The sequence below is a fragment of the Nyctereutes procyonoides genome, unplaced genomic scaffold, assembly GCF_905146905.1.
Source record: "Nyctereutes procyonoides isolate TBG_1078 unplaced genomic scaffold, NYPRO_anot_genome, whole genome shotgun sequence".
NCBI lineage: Eukaryota > Metazoa > Chordata > Mammalia > Carnivora > Canidae > Nyctereutes > Nyctereutes procyonoides.
The window spans coordinates 18,727,420-18,745,203 of NW_026575032.1; the positions used below are offsets into that span (position 1 = coordinate 18,727,420).

The 17,784-nt window shown below is 47.6% G+C and overlaps 1 protein-coding gene across 3 annotated transcripts in view; it reads right to left on the minus strand.

The window, feature by feature from the left end:
- The window catches only part of INPP4B (inositol polyphosphate-4-phosphatase type II B), a 371,833-nt gene that overhangs the window by 243,093 nt on the left and 110,956 nt on the right, over positions 1-17,784 (minus strand). For 2 of the 3 annotated variants that reach the window (XM_055317016.1, XM_055317017.1), the window contains 2 exons: positions 9,684-9,734; positions 3,063-3,142 (listed from right to left, as the gene is read on the minus strand). In XM_055317016.1, coding sequence (XP_055172991.1) covers positions 3,063-3,142; positions 9,684-9,734 — 131 coding nt within the window. Of the gene's footprint in view, positions 1-3,062; positions 3,143-3,429; positions 3,506-9,683; positions 9,735-17,784 lie in introns of those variants that run through there. The other variant, XM_055317018.1, reaches the window with a different exon arrangement.

Genomic DNA, 17,784 nt, shown 5'->3' on the forward strand with positions numbered 1-17,784 from the left:
CCTGAAAGTCAGGAAGATACGGTGACCAATCAGGGAACAAGAACAGAAAATATAATTCAGATCTAAAAGAAGAGGAGAGAGGAACTACCAAATGTAAAATAGCAAGAAAAGGCAACTTAGAACACAAAAGTAAAAGGGTGAGGGGGTCCCTGGGTGGCTCAGTGGTTTAGCTATGCCTTTGGCCCAGGGCGTGATCCCAGGGTCCCGGGATCAAATCCTGCATCGGGCCCCCTGCATGGAGCCTGCTTCTCCCTCTGCCTGTGTCTTCTGCTTCTCTCTCTGTCTCTCATGAATAAATAAATAAAATCTTTAAAAAAAAAAAAAAGAAAAAGGGTGAGTACCAAGCAAAGACACCAGGTTCAGTCGGGATGCTGGAGTGCTCAGATGGGAAGTGAGCAGCTACGTGTCTAAATGAAGACGCGTTGCATGAGCAGGACCACCTGATGCGTGGGAGGCATTGTCCCTAATGCATGCAAATAGATCGTATCCAATGACTTTAAAAACGGGCTACATGCTATTTCATGAAATTTGAGTCCACATCTATAAATAAGACACAGACTTCTTGCCCCCTTTAAATCTCATGCGGGGGGGGGGGGAAGAATTCAACTCCAAATTCTGTTAAAAAGACGGGCACTGAGGGGGACACTTGACGGGATGAGCACTGGGTGTCATTCTATATGTTGGCAAATTGAACGTCAATAAAAAATAAATTCATAAAAAAAAAAAATCCCAGGTCAAAGCGCAAACGACATTGTGGCCACATGAAAACGATGGCGCTCCGTGCACCTAGCTGGAGAGTTCTGGGATTGGAGTTTCCTGGTAAGAAACAATTCAAAGGGACAACGGACACAAAACCACACAGGTTCTTGGGAAGCTCACCACAAAGCATGTTCACACAAATGTATCCCGTTTCTGTGCATTTGTTTCACAGAAACCTGAGATTTCTATTGTTTTAAAGATAACGGCGGCGGGGTGGGCGCCTGGGGGCTCAGTCGGTGGAGGGTCTGACTCCTGATTTCGGCTCAGGACAGGATCTCGGGGTCCTGGGATCGGGCCCTGCATGGGGCTCTGTGCTCAGCGGGAGCCTGCTTGAGGTTCTCTCCCTCCCTCTCCCTCTGTCTGTCCCTGCTCTCTCCTTCTCTCTCTCTCTGAAGCAAATAAATAAACCTCTTAAGAGATAATGCCGGGGGGAAAAAAAGAAAAAAATAATAATGCCTGGAATAGATGTTATCAGTGCAAAGTAACATTCAAACCAAAGCATAACAAACAACCAAAACAACACAAAAATGCTTCTTCTCCCTAAGGGAATGCTCTCCCAGCACAAGACCTCAGAGGCTCCCGGGGGGGGGGGGGGGGGGGGAGTCACGCCTGAAGCAGACAGCCTCGAGGGTCAGAGACCAAAAGGCAGTGATAAGTCTGCAACGTGTCCGGTTAATGGGGAGAGAAACCCACAATTCTGGCAAAGAAGGAAAAGGGAGGGATCCCTGGGTGTCTCAACGGTTTAGCGCCTGCCTTCGGCCCAGGGCGTGACCCTGGGGTCCCGGGATCGAGTCCTGCGTCAGGTTTCCTGTGTGGAGCCTGCTTCTCCCTCTGCCTGTGTCTCTGCCTCTCTCTCTCTCTCTCTCTCTCTCTCTCTCTCTGACTATCGTAAATAAATAACAAAAAAAAATGCAAAAACGTAAGGATCAGGAAATAGCAGCCAGCAGTGCAGGTGCCAGCATCGCCACGGTGTCTTTGCTCAAATGAGTGGGTCGCGAGGGGTCCTCGGGGGGGCAAGGCGCAGGGCGAGCGCCCGTCTCTTCCCCGGGGGTGTCTCCACGTCCCATCAAGAGAACAACTTACTGAGACTCACAAACGGGGTTCTCTACGGTTTTCGTACTTTATTATGCTACGCAAGTATCGCGAGGTGGTGATCTTCACAGGCACAAGATCGTAGGTGTGACTACTCCGTCAGAAGATGAAAAAATAAATAAATAAAGAATAAAAACAAAAAAACAAATAAAAAATAAAAATAAGAAATAAATAAAAAATAAAAATAAAAAAAAAAGAAGAAGACGGCACACGGTTGTTTGGGATTCATAATGAGGCTCAAAAACAGTTTATTCTATTTCATACTCTTATTGGCATTAAAACACTGTACGACTTCCTAAAGATCGCTGTCTCGTCTTCTATGTCAAAATAAATCGTATTTGCACTCAAAATTACTTGGGATCGACTGCCTGCTTCACTAGGAGTCTGCTTTTTTGTTGTTGTTGTTGTTATTTTTTTCTTTTTGTATTTTTTTAGGAGTCTGTTTTATTTTTTTTATTTTTTTTAAAATTTTTTTATTTATTTATGATAGTCACAGAGAGAGACAGAGAGAGAGGCAGAGACACAGGCAGAGGGAGAAGCAGGCTCCATGCACCGGGAGCCCGACGTGGGATTCGATCCCGGGTCTCCAGGATCGCGCCCTGGGCCAAAGGCAGGCGCCAAACCGCTGCGCCACCCAGGGATCCCAGGAGTCTGTTTTAACTTATGTCTTACATGTAACAGGAGAGCAACCAAATGAGCTTAAAAAAAAAAAAAAAGAGAATAATCAACTAATCAACTCACCCACCTGCAAACATATTCCGAACCTTGAACCTTACTTGGCTTAAAAAGTGACATTTTAATAATTAGCAGAAATAAAAATATTTTAAAAAGGAGAATAATCAACTCACCCACCGGCAAACATATTCCGAACCTAGAACCTTACTTGGCTTAAAAAGTGACATTTTAATAAGCAGCAGAAAAAAAAATATGTAACAGCATATGCTCATCATTTCGGTTGCTCGCACCACAGCACCTGGCCACTTTGGGGACCGGGTAGATCTCCCCGACTACGGGCCGTGAACTTCGCCGTGAGGTTGGGTGAATGATCGCTGCTCCGCTGGGCCTGCTGCTGGGGAGACCGCGGGCCGGCCGGGGTGACCTCTAAGCGGCTGCGAGAGCCGGGACCTCCCGCCCCGAGGTCTCAGCCAGAGTCACAGGCTACTCACCCGACAGCGCTTCTGCAGACAGACAGACAGACAGACGAGACCCACCTCAGGCTGAGGGCGAGCAGCTGCTCCTTGGACCTCAGTAGCTCCCCAACGGTGAAGCTGGCATAGCCCAGGAAGCTGCGCTGAAAACAAGAAAGATCGGCTTCCATCAGCTTCCAAGCGCTCGCTGTCGCACCGGCCCCGCCAACGTTCCGAGAAGGAAGCGCCGAGCCCGGTCGCCTGCGAGTATTTCCCCGGCCGAGACACAGTCACCCTGACGGAGGCGCAGTGACACGTCCTCCGCCCGGGGGGGGGGGAGCCCAGGGGTGCAAGCCCAGGGGTGCCCGGGCTTCCTTTGCACTAAAAACAGAGAGCCCGGCAGCCTGGAGAATAACCAGATCCAGAGGCCAGGACCTTCCCGCAAACTAACTTTCTTCCGCGCGGAGACCGAGGCCGAGGACAGGATGACAGACTCTTGATGTATTTACCGGAGCCGCCGCCGTCCCGATCCCAAGTCCCCAAGCCCCTGGCGGCAGCGCCCTTGGACTCCACATATAAGCAAATCTGTTGGCTGCAGCTATTTTTATGTGGGACTCTTGTACACGTTATAAATAGAAATGCTGTGTTTCTCCCCCAGCACGGCGACGCTGAAGAGCATTTGTTTCCTTCTGCCCTTTCTACCCGAGCGGGGGACGACTTCACTCCAGCACACAGGACAGAGAGGTACTTACTCGGTCACATTTTCTAAAGTTGCTTTCTTAGCCTATCACACTGGCCGTGGACTATCTATGAATATCTCCCCTCCACGCTCGCGGACTCGTAATGTAAAGAATAAAACTCCAAATTGGTTTTCCTCTTCCAGGATATAGATCTTTCGTCCCTCTTTAATATTCCCGGCTGCTTCTGACTTAAAAGTCACCATGTTACGGTCCACCGTAAATAGTGTTTCTCGTTTCCCCAAGGTCTGGAAGTGACCACGAACCTATCAAACCCAGACCATCCAGGCCACTCCTGCCCAACACACTGTGATGCTTCACAAGAAGTCAACACTACATCTTCTAGAAAATTCTACCGTCAAACAATTCTATCGGCTGCAGGTCTGCACCGGATCGAGAGCCTGGGCTTAAGGAGCCTGGGGACGATTCAGGGAAGACTGTGCAGTTATTTCGTACAAAAAAGGCTGCAGCCACACTTCACAGCTGTTAAGCTTAAGGAATAAAAAATAAATAAATAAAAAATAAAAAAAAGCTTAGGGTCCAAATTTTTCTCCCCCTTTTCAATTTAGATTTTTTTTTTTCCCAAAAAACCTAAAGGCGAGCATCTGACATACGACCCAGTTCTAAAGTTGGAGATGCTTGCGCTAGGAAGCATGAACCCAATACACTAACTGGAAACCCGAAGAGCCTAGACACCACCTCGCCGAAGCCAGAAGACTATTATGGGGCTAAATTACCAGGCAAAGGACATCAGGTGAAAATACTGTTTGGGGGAAAAAAGCTCTGATGAGATGTCAATGTGTGGGAGTCAAGACCGGAAAGGCAGTGCGAGCGCTCCATGAACCAAGCATGAAGGAATTTAGGGTGACTTTCCAGCAAAGGGCAGAGAAGAGCCTGGGAACGACCCGGCTGGACCACTGATGAATGCCGCTTCCTCAGAGACAGAGGATGGATGGAGGATGTTCCTAGAACGTCCGTCATGAGCGCCCCTTCCCCAGCTATCCACTCTGCTTTTCTCTATTTCTTGTCCTGTTGTATTTTGCTTTACTGGCACTTACCACCATATGACATACATATGTCTATTTAAGTCAAATTAAAATACATATTAAAATATGTATACTTGGGCAGCCCGGGTGGCTCAGCGGTTTAGCGCCGCCTTCGGCCCAGGGCGTGATCCTGGAGACCTGGGATCGAGTCCCACGTCGGGCTCCCTGCATGGAGCCTGCTTCTCCCTCTGCCTGGGTCTCCGCCTCCCTCTCTCTCCTGTGTATTCTCGCGAATAAATACATAATAATACAATAATAAAATATGTATACTTGCTTATTGTGTAACTCCCTTGAAAATAACTGAGATCTGAAGCCCCACAAGGAGCCTTCCTTTGTGTTCCCACAGACTCCGACGGCCCAGCGCGTAGTAGGCCATGTGATAAACACCCGCTGACAGAGAGGGAATGAACGACTGGCATCAAACCTAGCGTGTCAGCCCGTCGCCGTGGTAGAGATGGATGTTAGAAGGTTCTCTCTGCAGGCATCTACCAAGTGCTATGGTTCGCTGAAACGTGGGAAACTTGATGGGATGAGCACTGGGTGTTATGCTGTATGTTGGCAAACTGAACTGCAATTAAAAAAAAAAAAGTAATAAAATAAAATAAAATAAAATAAATAAAATAAAATAATAAAATAAAATAATAAATAAAATAAAATATAAAACAAATAAAATAATAAAATAAAATATAAAACAAATAAAATAAAATAATAAAATAAAATATAAAATAAAATAAAATAAAATAAAATGAAATATAAAATAAAACAAATAAAATAAAATAATAAAATAAAATAAATAAAATAAATAAAATAAATAAATATAAAATAAAACAAATAAATAAAATAAAATAAAAAAATAAATAAAATAAAATATAAAATAAATAAATAAAATAAAATAAAATAAAATAAAATAAAATAAAATAAAATAAATAAAATAAAATAAAATAAAATAAAATAAAATAAATAATAGGAAATCAAAACGACTTTCGTGTGTAGACCGGACTGTGTGTTGTTGCCGCAAAGCTCGCCGTAGCCTCTGGTGTCCAAACAGACGTCTCTCTTGCTTCCTCTTTCCCTGATTATCGGGGTTTTAAACTCCTACTCCTCGCCCTTTCTCCTTGCTCGAAGGAAGCTCTGAACTCATAGAGACTTCAGGATGCCTCAAAATCTCACATTATTTTCTCTCCGCCTTTTGAGATTTCAAAGGTATGGATGATTTTGGGGATTCACAGAACAGAGTGCACATGTCACGACTGTGACTGAGGCCTTTTCATCCATGAAAGTGGCAGATGCCCCAGACTGGAATGTCGCAGGGAGGGACAGGTGGAGGGGCTATTTTCAAACATGAGCAACACACGCAGCACGAGGCACAGCTGCTTGTAGAGTCGGGACCTCAGCCCCTGAATGTCCTGGGCTGTCCGCCGCGGAGCCAAGCCCAGTGCCCAGGACAACGGCCTCCTGCCTCCATCTAGGTGCTCGCAGCGGGCCTAGGGCAAGGCCCCCGAGTCGGACTTTCCATCATCACTGGCAGCGACATGCCTCAACACAAAGGATAAGAGGTTCTGCAGAAACCACTCAACTTGTTAAAGACTAATTTACATAATGACATTATTAAAAACATGTCAAACCGGAGGAGGTGTTATTTAGGTATAAATATGATCTTATTCATTATACAAATAAAGTGCATTGGTGAAACCCGCAAAGACCGCGTCTAACCGTTCCGCACTGCGTCACTAACGGTGGAACTTGCCTGTATATTTACTTTCTAGCAGGTGTTTAGGGATTTGCTGCACCTCAATATAAATAAAACATCTCATTAATTTGCATGAATATTCACTGGCCTCCTGTAGAAAGAATGAATCAGAGGGAAACACTCTCTGTGGCTGAAACCTAAGTCCCCACGGAGGGAAAAGAGCACACTAAGGCTAACGTAAGAGAATAACTTAATCTAAAGCTATTTTATATCTTTGCTGTCACTGTAGACATAACCAGAGCATTTGAGAGAGGTTTTTCGAAGATTTTTATATTTCAGATACAACTCAAGGAACGAGCCTTTCCAGCTCTTCTTCGGGGCTGTTTCTAAAATTCTCGTCGTAAAGGTTTGAAACTGGAAGCTCTAATATCAGTGGAAAAATCTGAAAGACGAACAACAACAACAAAAAATTAGAGTCTCACTGAAGTAGGAGCTCAGAGGTCTGGAGTGTCATGTTAAATGTTATTCTGTCCAGAAAATGGAAATCTGGGCCGTTTAAATCACTCCTCCCGGCCCCCAGACTGGCTGTCCCCGGCGGGGACTGGCAGGCCCTGTTTGTCGTCACACGTCTGTGGTCTGGAAGGAGTCCCTTCACCATCCCCAGGCCTGGCCGCCGTACGAGGAGAGGCGCAGACGGGAACTCCATCCTTCTCATAGTTGTGGTCGTGAGAATCAAAGTGGGCAAAGCACTTAGCTCGTGCAAGTGCAAGGACTTAACCGCTTGCACGTGGCTCCAGAACCGGCTAATGTGCAGAGGCCAAGTTGGAATCCGGGTTTCTTGCTTTCCAATCCGGCGTCCCTTGTCCCCATTACGCCGGGCTGTATTTCCAGGACAGGCGGCCGCTCCCTTTCCCTGCGCCAGGCTCTCTCTGCCTGCGCAGCAGCACGTGGCTCTGACCTCATCGCTAGCTGGTGAGAGTGCCCCCCCCCGCCCCCCGCCGTGATCATTCTGGTGCAAGCAGCCAACACGGAGGGTCCCTGGATTGCTTCCTGCAGTTTCACTCACTCACCTGGCTGGAGAGTGACATCAAGCAGGGCGACCAACACTGGGGCGTCTGCCCCAATCCCGACGTGCTCTCCATAGAGAGTGACACGGAAGCAGTTGATCCCACCAGCCCCGCGGGGACTCTGAGCAAGTCACAGGGTGGAGGACGCTCACTGGGGCTGCGCATCTCTCTGCAGAAGGCTCCCCACGCTCCCCGGCTGAGCTGCACTGCACAAGGAGCCGGAGGACGTGCAGCCCCGGACTCCTTGCCCTGAGCGGCCGAGCCTCCCACACCTGTGTTCATCTCACAAAGCCTTTAATCAGAGTATAGGGGTCCTTTAGGCCACAATTTTCAAGAGCCTCCTAAGCTTTTCCAAGCGCTATCTAGAGCTGTACCATCCACTGGGGAGTCATTGGTGGAGCACTAGGCTTGTGGCGACTCTGACTTGAGGTGTGCTGTACGCATCAAATACACGTCAAATTTATACAACATGGTATGAAAAAAAGGGTGTGAAATAATTCATTATTTATGCTAATTAATTAGCATATATAATTCCTTGACCTGATTATATTTTGTACATATTGACTTTAACAAAATATTAAACTTAATTTTGCCTGATTCTTTTTAATTTTTTAAAAGCACAGATTAAAAGAAAATAAAAATAAAGTAAATAAAATAAAATAAATAAAATAAAATAAAAAATAAAATAAAATAAAAAATTAAATAAAATAAATAAAATAAAATAATAAAATAAAATAAAAATAAAATAAAATAAAATAAAAAATAAAATAAAATAAAAAATGAAATAAAATAAAATAAAAAATAAAATAAAATAAAAAATAAAAATAAAAATAAAATAAAAAATAAAAATAAAAATAAAATAAAAAATAAAATAAAATAAAATAAAAAATGAAATAAAATAAAATAAAAAATGAAATAAAATAAAATAAAAAATAAAATAAAAAATAAAATAAAATAAAATAAAATAAAAAATAAAATAAAAAAATAAAAGCACGGACTACTAGAAAATTTAAGATATATGGCACACATTTGTGGCACCCATAATATTTTCATTGAAAAGTGCCTGTTTAGGGGTTAAATGAATATATCAATAATACGTTGACCTCTTCTCATAAAACTGCGTACAGGAACTGTGGTGTAAGTCTGAAAGGTCTTTGAAGAGCTCAAGTTGACAGCCCTAGGTCAATACACAACATCTCCTACGGCAACTCAGAGGACAGGCCCTTTTGCACAGCCCATGTACAGCCCATGTACTTTTCCTTCACCGTCAACTCTAACAGACATGGTTACAACAGTTTCCCATCACGTAGGAAGGGAAAGAAGACACAGGAACTAGTCACAGTGAAAAAAGGGATCAGAAAAAAAAGGGGGGGGGGACTCCTGGGTGGCCGTACGCACCCCGGGGAGGGGGGAGCACTGGCGTCCGAGCAACGCTGGGGACTTGCAAGTCCCTTCGGGTGGCTCAGGGCCCTGGCCTCGTTATAACAGCTTTTGGGAAGATTTTATGTACTTATTTGAGACAATGAGTGAGCAAGCGAGAGAAATAGGGAGAGAGAGAGAGAGCGAGTGCGCCCACAAGGGGGGTGGGTGCAGAGGGAGATGCAGCCCCACAGCAGGGACCAGGGCCGGGGTCACGACCTGAGCCGGGCGGGCAGACGCTCAAGCAGCAGCCCCAGGGGCCCTCGGCCTCCTTAGCCCAACTGGGTCCAGGCTCCTTCATCCCGCGCAGCCCAGGGGCCCTCGCCGGGGATGCCCCCTCCCCAGGCCTAGGCCGACCGCAGTCCCTCCTGCTGCCCTCGCAATTCCCGCAGACTGCCGATGGGGCGGACCCGGGGCCGCACGTGCCCCCTGTCCCCCCTGGGCCGCACAGCCTGCACCTGCCGACCCCCCGCCTGCTCCCCGGCTGGACCGTGCGGGGCGTCGCTCGTCAGCCCGGGCAGGGCCACTGCAGACTCGCCTGTCAGCCGCGAAGGTGAATGCGGGTTCCCTTGAGGGCGCTGCCGGAGGCCGGGCCGGGGCTCCCCGAGGGGCCCAAGGCGGCCGGCACCCCGAGAAGTGCCCCCCGCAGCCCCGTGTCATTAGCTGCCACACAGCACAGGGGCGGACACCCACCCGATGACCTTGGGAGTGACGCGTGTGCCCCTCTGAACATGGGAAACACTTACCCCGGCCTCCGGCGGGGGATCCTGGCGTTCAGGCAGGACACTGGTTCGAACCTACAGAGAAAAACCAAACATTTTCTGTGTGATTTCGAAACAGGACGCAGGGCAGCAGCCCCTCCCAGTGCTGGGTGCCACGGTCCGCCGTGGGCATGGCCAGAGCCCGGGGTCACCACGACTGCGGTACCTTGGAGCACCCGCCGCAGCGCCTCGGGCCGCCGGTTACACTTGCTCAGCGCCCCGATTTGCCCGCGTAGACACGACTCCGCAGCCTCCCCCACCCCACGTCTAACACAGACACAGCCGCGCCGTAGGGAATCTCGCCCTTCGACCCTCGCCCTTCGACAGTCCAGGGAGGAGCTGCTTCGGGGAGGGCCCTTCCATGCCCTCCCCACGAAGAGCCTCCCTCCAAACGGGCAGCGAACCCGCGGTCTTTACAGGCCACCCCTCCCGCTTGAGGGGTCTGGGCCAAACTGTCAGATACTGTGACCGAAATTCATTGGGAAACTAATTCTCAAGTGGGGGGAGAGGGAAATAGCCGTCCAGGGAAGCTCTTCCTAGGTTTGCAGGTGCTCCCGGAAGCCTCAGCCCCTGAGATGAGCAGCGGATGCACATCTCCGCCGGGCGCTCCCGGGGACCTCGCGGGCCCGGCTGCTCCTGCCCGCCAGGCCCCGGGCATCGGGTCTAACGTGCAGCCCAGTCGATGAGCCTCCGTTTAAGGAAAAAAATGTTTCAAATGAAAAGAAATCACAACGATCTTTCTCACTTAGGAAAGAGCCAGTAGGAGCAAGAAACACGTGAAGCCTGAATCCAGTGGATCCTAATTTGCAGTCAGGATTAGGAACGCGGAGCAGCGGACAGGCGAGCTGTGCTTACCTGGAGAGCAAGGGAAAGCAGAACGGAAGGGGAGACGAGCCCCGGCCACGACGGATCAGCGTCCTCGGGGTCATTCGGCCCCGGTCCCGACGAGGAGCAACACAGCCCTTATGACTGGCACTCTCTTCGGGTGCTTTCAGTCCCCACATGCCCGACCCTACCTGGTCCAGTCCCCCAGGTGGGGGGACACCTGGAACACTGCTCGGGGTGCCACAAAGGTTGAACCAGTTCCTACGGGCCGACTACCCTTCCACACGGTGTCCGCCTCTGTGGAGAGCGCTTGGGCGGGGGGAACTGCATGATGCTCTCCCCTCGTGTCGGCGGGGCAGACCCAACACCACCGCTGGCACAATCTGTCGGTCCTGACGCTCAGAACTGTTCACCAGAGCACAACGTGAATGACGGGGCAGACCCCGACAGAGTGAGCACCAGCACTTGCATGCAGAAGGCGCTCAGCTCAGGATTCACGACAGCGCGCCCAGCGGCTCAGGGCCCCGGCGCGTGGCGGCTGCGTGAACGGCCTCGGTCCGGGACGTTCGGGCGTCCCGCTCCGACTCACGAGCTGGAAAGCATCAGCTGCCCTCGGAGGATGAGGAGCCTCCGTATTAACAGGAGACCAGCGGGCCGTACAGCGTGTGCATGTATAGGGTCTCGCCCTCTTTCCCTCACACACGCACCCACCACGGCACACACAGAGACCGTAAACTCTCCGTCTCTGCGTCTCTCTACATACACACACGCAGACAGTCCACCCCCTTATCCACAGCTGCACTTTCCATGGGCTCATTATTACCCACAGGCAACCGCCCTTTTAGGAAGCCTTTTAGGATCATCCTCATGATGCACCTTAAGGTCAGAAAGAAGGTCAATGCCGGTGTGACGTGACGTCATGCCCCTCACTGTATCTCAGCACACAGACATCTTATCATCTCACATCATCATGAGAAGGGTGAGCGTAATACAATAAGATATTTATAGATAGAGAGAGAGACCACATGCCCATCACTTTCACTGCAGTGCATTGTTATAATTGTTCTATCTTATTATTAGTTATTGTTAAACTCTTAATTTATCAATTAAACTCCATGATAGGCATGTTTGTATAGGAAAAAACGCGATATATGTAGGATTTGGAATTATCTGTGGTTTCAGGCATCTCCTGGGGGTCTTGGGAGTATCCTCATGAATTGGGGGGGACTACTGTATGCACATTCACACACTATACATATAGGGGACATATATAAAGTGTATATATATATATATGGTGTACACTGTACGTATATAGTACACATATATAAATGCCTAATATACATATATATACAGTGAATATATTCACACACGTATATATATATATGCTTATGCATCCTTTTAAGAAAATATCTGACATCCAAATAACACAGCCAAAGGGAAACGCTTGGATTTAGAAATACAGAGAAAGAAGTCAGACCCTGGTGGAGGTCAACATATACAGGACTGCATGAGGCGTTTGGAGACATACATATACTTTATATACACACATATTAAAATAATGTAATGATATGATGTTGTGTTGATCCAATGTTGGATATAATATTGAATAAGGTAGTACAATATTCACAATTACTGCAATGTGGTGGTTAAATTGATATTGGTCTTAGCAGAACATATATTCCTTAGAAATATAAATAAATTGTTACAGAAAAAAAATATTCCTTTTTTTTAATCTTTTAAGATTTTATTTATTTATTCATGAGAGACACAGAGAGAGGGAGAGAGAGACAGACACAGAGACAGAGACATGGGCAGAGGGAGAAGCAGGCTCCATGCAGGGAGCATGACTTGGGACTCGATCCCGGTCTCCAGGACCAGGCCCTGGGCTGAAGGCAGCCCTAAACCGCTGAGCCACCCGGGCTGCCCAAAAAAATATTCTTATCTAAAGTTCTGCACTGTGAAAAAATCTAAATACATCCATGGACTAGTTTACCATTTCCAATGTGTGTACATGTGTGAAGGAGAGAGAGAGAGAGAGAGAGAGAGAGAGAGAGAGAGAGAGGAAAAAGAATGAACTTCCCTTTACATAGCAGAAGTATTTTTAAAAATGTATGTCACATTTTCCCAAATCAGGGCATGTTTAAAACACTAGCAGAGGGACGCCTGGGGGGCTCAGTGGTTGAGCATCTGCATTCGGCCTGGGGTGTGACCCTGGGGTCCTGGGATCAAGTCCTGCATAGGGATCCCTGCAGGGAGCCTGCTTCTCCCTCTGCCTGTGTCTCTGCCTTTCTCTGTCTCATGAATAAATAAATAAAATCCTAAAAAAAAAAAAGACACTAGCAGAGTTCCTGAATTAGAGGAATTGAAAAACAAAACTGTAAACCAGTTTTGAATTTTATGAAGTCAGATTTCCATATGAAACATTTGTTTAAAAGAGTTTTATACATAGGCCTGAGACTTTTATATTTAAGGTCAATGGTACAAATGTTACGGTGTATCGGCTATACACTGATGATGCTTTCTCTTGCATAATATATGTCCCTCCTTACAGTGAACACACAGTAGGTGGCGAGTACTGGATATACCAGAAAATAAGGTCCCATTCCTTCTCTTTGAGACTTCAGAGTCTAGTGGGTGGGACAAATATATGAATAAACTCAGTACGATTTAACACAGGCTTTATGGAAATGTGAGCACTTTTCTACGGGCATTCAGAGTAAGGAGTAACTAACTCAGACTGCGAATGTCAGCAGAGACTTCACAAAGAAATAGTCTGGGTATTGAAGGATGAGTAGGAGTTTTAGGCAAGGGAGATCATGACAAAGCAAACAGGGTGTTGCATAAAAGGCACGTGCCATGAGGTTGTTAAAGGCTATTTGTGTTTGGAAAAGAGTATTTATACCATAACATGAGGGTCATCAGGGGAATGGAAAGAGTTAAATACGTTGGGAAGAGAGTTTGCGGCCATTTGCTGTCCGTCATGTTACAGAACTGGAGCCTTAGGCAATGCATAGGCAACAGGAAGTCAGGTAAGACCCTTGGGTAGAGGAGTGACACTCTCAGAGCCCCCCGCGGCATCCCAGCTCTGCCCTAGGTCGCAGGGAAGAATTATTTAGCTTCTCTATGCCAGTTGCCTTTCGTCTTTATGTTAGTTATCTTTAGCGTACAGTTAATGGTAGACCTCATATGTCGTTGCAGCACATCTCTCCAGCACTTGGAACAGTACCTGACACTGAGGGTTACCTCATTAGGACAGACTCTCCCCAGATAACCCCTCTTTCTGAGGCGACTGTGCCATGTAACCCAGTCCCAGGGGTACGTCTCAGGACTCCGCAGAATGTGCGCGACCTGGGGCAGCGGGCCTGGGGCCATGGCAGAAACCTGCCCACCACGAGGGTCTGTCATAAACTGCCGCTGCACTAAAACACTGAAGTTTGGATATTTACATTTGTTTCGGCAGCCAGTATAACTTAGACTCTCCTCTTATTTTATTTTTTTTAATATTTTATTTATTTATCCATGAGAGAGAGAGAAAGAGAGAGAGGCAGAGACACAGGCAGAGGGAGAAGCAGGCTCCATGCAGGGAGCCCCACGCGGGACTCGATCCCAGGACCCCGGGGTCACGTCCTGGGCTGAAGGCGGACGCTCAACCACTGAGCCCCCCAGGCGTTCTCCTCCATTTATTTTAAATAAAAATTTGGATTCCACTTATGGCTACGAAGAAATAAAGCCAAATAGCTCATATTAGATCCTAGTTCACTCTTTCAATGTCAGCTGACTCGCGTTAACTACGTATTATGATCCAGTGACTCTTATGAACACGGGCAATCTCAGAGATTAAGAAGACAAGGTGTTTCCCACCCATAGGTAATAATGACAACGTGGCGAGGGTCAGAACACAGAATTGTGAAGTATCATCTTCAATCGTCAGAGACTTAGCAGCTGAGTCTTAGATATTGATTTTCCAACTCTTTAATTTTTGTTGTGGATAGAAAATAATGATCTATGTACAAACTTAGAGATGGAAGGGATCTTAGTGTGAACCTAGAAGAACCACCTCTGTGATGTGAAAGCTTTATAGGAAATATCCCTGAGGGGTGCATTTAAATTTTCTCCCTGGACATGTTCCACCTCCAGCTCACTATCTTACGGATCAGTGTTCTAGAGATAATGTTGCAAATTCACCTGCCCAGAGGCTCCAAACAGGTTAATGAAAGACGTGGGCTGAGCCTGAGACAAAATAGGGAGTGGAGAGGAGTCTGGCAAAAATGGAAATCACATTCTTATTCTATGAAGAGCAACGATTCTGCTCCAAGAGCATGATTCTGCTCCAAGTGATAAGAAAATTCCTGAGGAAAACTTCAATTATCAACAATGATTAAACCTAATTCTTTTGTAGATGGGCAATTATTAGTATCTATTTTTTGACAGAAAGTAGCCTGGTACAAAAAGTCAAATAGGTCCAGGACTGCAGCTAGTGGGGGGGGGGGGGAAGTACTTTAATCCTAAAGCCATTGTTCTTAACCTCAACAGCACATTACAATCCCCCGGGGATATTTTTTAGTGCCAGTTTCCAGGCCACATTCTAAAATAATTAAATCGGAATCTCTGACGGAAGGATCTTGGCATCTGTAATTTTTAAGGCTCACTCTCCACTTAATTCCAATGCACAACATTAAGGGCTACTGCTCTAAATTAGGGGCTACTGGTCTAAGTTAGGGGCTACTGGTCTAAGTTAGGGGCTACTGGTCCAAGTTAGGGGCTACTGGTCTAAGTTAGGGGCTACTGGTCCAAGTTAGGGCTACTGGTCTAAGTTAGGGGCTACTGGTCTAAGTTAAGGGCTACTGGTCCAAGTTAGGGGCTACTGGTCCAAGTTAGGGGCTACTGGTCCAAGTTAGGAGCTACTGGTCTAAGGTAGGGCTACTGGTCTAAGTTAGGGGCTACTGGTCTAAGTTAAGGGCTACTGGTCCAAGTTAGGGGCTACTGGTCTAAGTTAGGGGCTACTGGTCCAAGTTAGGGGCTACTGGTCTAACTTAGGAGCTACTGGTCTAAGGTAGAGGCTACTGGTCTAAGGTAGGGGCTACTGGTCCAAGTTAGGAGCTACTGGTCTAAGGTAGGGGCTACTGCTCTAAGTTAGGGGCTACTGGTCTAAGTTAGGGGCTACTGGTCTAAGTTAGGGGCTACTGGTCTAAGTTAGGAGCTACTGGTCTAAGTTAGGGGCTACTGGTCTAAGTCAGGGGCTACTGGTCTAAGTTAGGGGCTACTGGTCCAAGTTAGGGGCTACTGGTCTAAGTTAGGAGCTACTGGTCTAAGGTAGGGGCTACTGCTCTAAGTTAGGAGCTACTGGTCTAAGTTAGGGGCTACTGGTCTAAGGTAGGGGCTACTGCTCTAAGTTAGGAGCTACTGGTCTAAGTTAGGGGCTACTGGTCTAAGTTAGGAGCTACTGGTCTAAGTTAGGAGCTACTGGTCTAAGTTAGGGGCTACTGGTCTAAGTTAGGGGCTACTGGTCTAAGTTAGGGGCTACTGGTCTAAGTCAGGGGCTACTGGTCTAAGTTAGGGGCTACTGGTCCAAGTTAGGGGCTACTGGTCTAACTTAGGAGCTACTGGTCTAAGGTAGAGGCTACTGGTCTAAGGTAGGGGCTACTGGTCCAAGTTAGGGGCTACTGGTCTAAGGTAGGGGCTACTGCTCTAAGTTAGGAGCTACTGGTCCAAGGTAGGGGCTACTGGTCTAAGTTAGGGGCTACTGGTCCAAGTTAGGGGCTACTGGTCTAAGTTAGGGGCTACTGGTCTAAGTTAAGGGCTACTGGTCCAAGTTAGGGGCTACTGGTCCAAGTTAGGGGCTACTGGTCCAAGTTAGGAGCTACTGGTCTAAGGTAGGGGCTACTGGTCTAAGTTAGGGGCTACTGGTCTAAGTTAAGGGCTACTGGTCCAAGTTAGGGGCTACTGGTCTAAGTTAGGGGCTACTGGTCCAAGTTAGGGGCTACTGGTCTAACTTAGGAGCTACTGGTCTAAGGTAGAGGCTACTGGTCTAAGGTAGGGGCTACTGGTCCAAGTTAGGAGCTACTGGTCTAAGGTAGGGGCTACTGCTCTAAGTTAGGGGCTACTGGTCTAAGTTAGGGGCTACTGGTCTAAGTTAGGGGCTACTGGTCTAAGTTAGGAGCTACTGGTCTAAGTTAGGGGCTACTGGTCTAAGTCAGGGGCTACTGGTCTAAGTTAGGGGCTACTGGTCCAAGTTAGGGGCTACTGGTCTAAGTTAGGAGCTACTGGTCTAAGGTAGGGGCTACTGCTCTAAGTTAGGAGCTACTGGTCTAAGTTAGGGGCTACTGGTCTAAGGTAGGGGCTACTGCTCTAAGTTAGGAGCTACTGGTCTAAGTTAGGGGCTACTGGTCTAAGTTAGGGGCTACTGGTCTAAGTTAGGAGCTACTGGTCTAAGTTAGGAGCTACTGGTCTAAGTTAGGGGCTACTGGTCTAAGTTAGGGGCTACTGGTCTAAGTTAGGGGCTACTGGTCTAAGTCAGGGGCTACTGGTCTAAGTTAGGGGCTACTGGTCCAAGTTAGGGGCTACTGGTCTAACTTAGGAGCTACTGGTCTAAGGTAGAGGCTACTGGTCTAAGGTAGGGGCTACTGGTCCAAGTTAGGGGCTACTGGTCTAAGGTAGGGGCTACTGCTCTAAGTTAGGAGCTACTGGTCCAAGGTAGGGGCTACTGGTCTAAGTTAGGGGCTACTGGTCCAAGTTAGGGGCTACTGGTCTAAGTTAGGAGCTACTGGTCCAAGTTAGGGGCTACTGGTCTAAGTTAGGAGCTACTGGTCCAAGTTAGGGGCTACTGGTCTAAGGTAGGGGCTACTGGTCTAAGGTAGGGGCTACTGCTCTAAGTTAGGAGCTACTGGTCCAAGGTAGGGGCTACTGGTCTAAGTTAGGGGCTACTGGTCCAAGTTAGGGGCTACTGGTCTAAGTTAGGAGCTACTGGTCCAAGTTAGGGGCTACTGGTCTAAGGTAGGGGTTCTGGTCTAAGGTAGGGGCTACTGGTCCAAGTTAGGGGCTACTGGTCTACGGTAGGGGCTACTGGTCTAAGGTACGGGATGTTTTGTGAACGTCAGCGTCCATACCTCACTTCCTACTGGCCTGCAGCTGGTCAGGACGGCCTGAGGACCGTCCCTTACAGACTTGCTATAGAAACGCAGGGTCTCAGGCTCACCTCAAACATACCGAAGCGCAGCCTTCATTTTACTGAAGCTCCCAAGTGATTCACGTGCACGTTCAA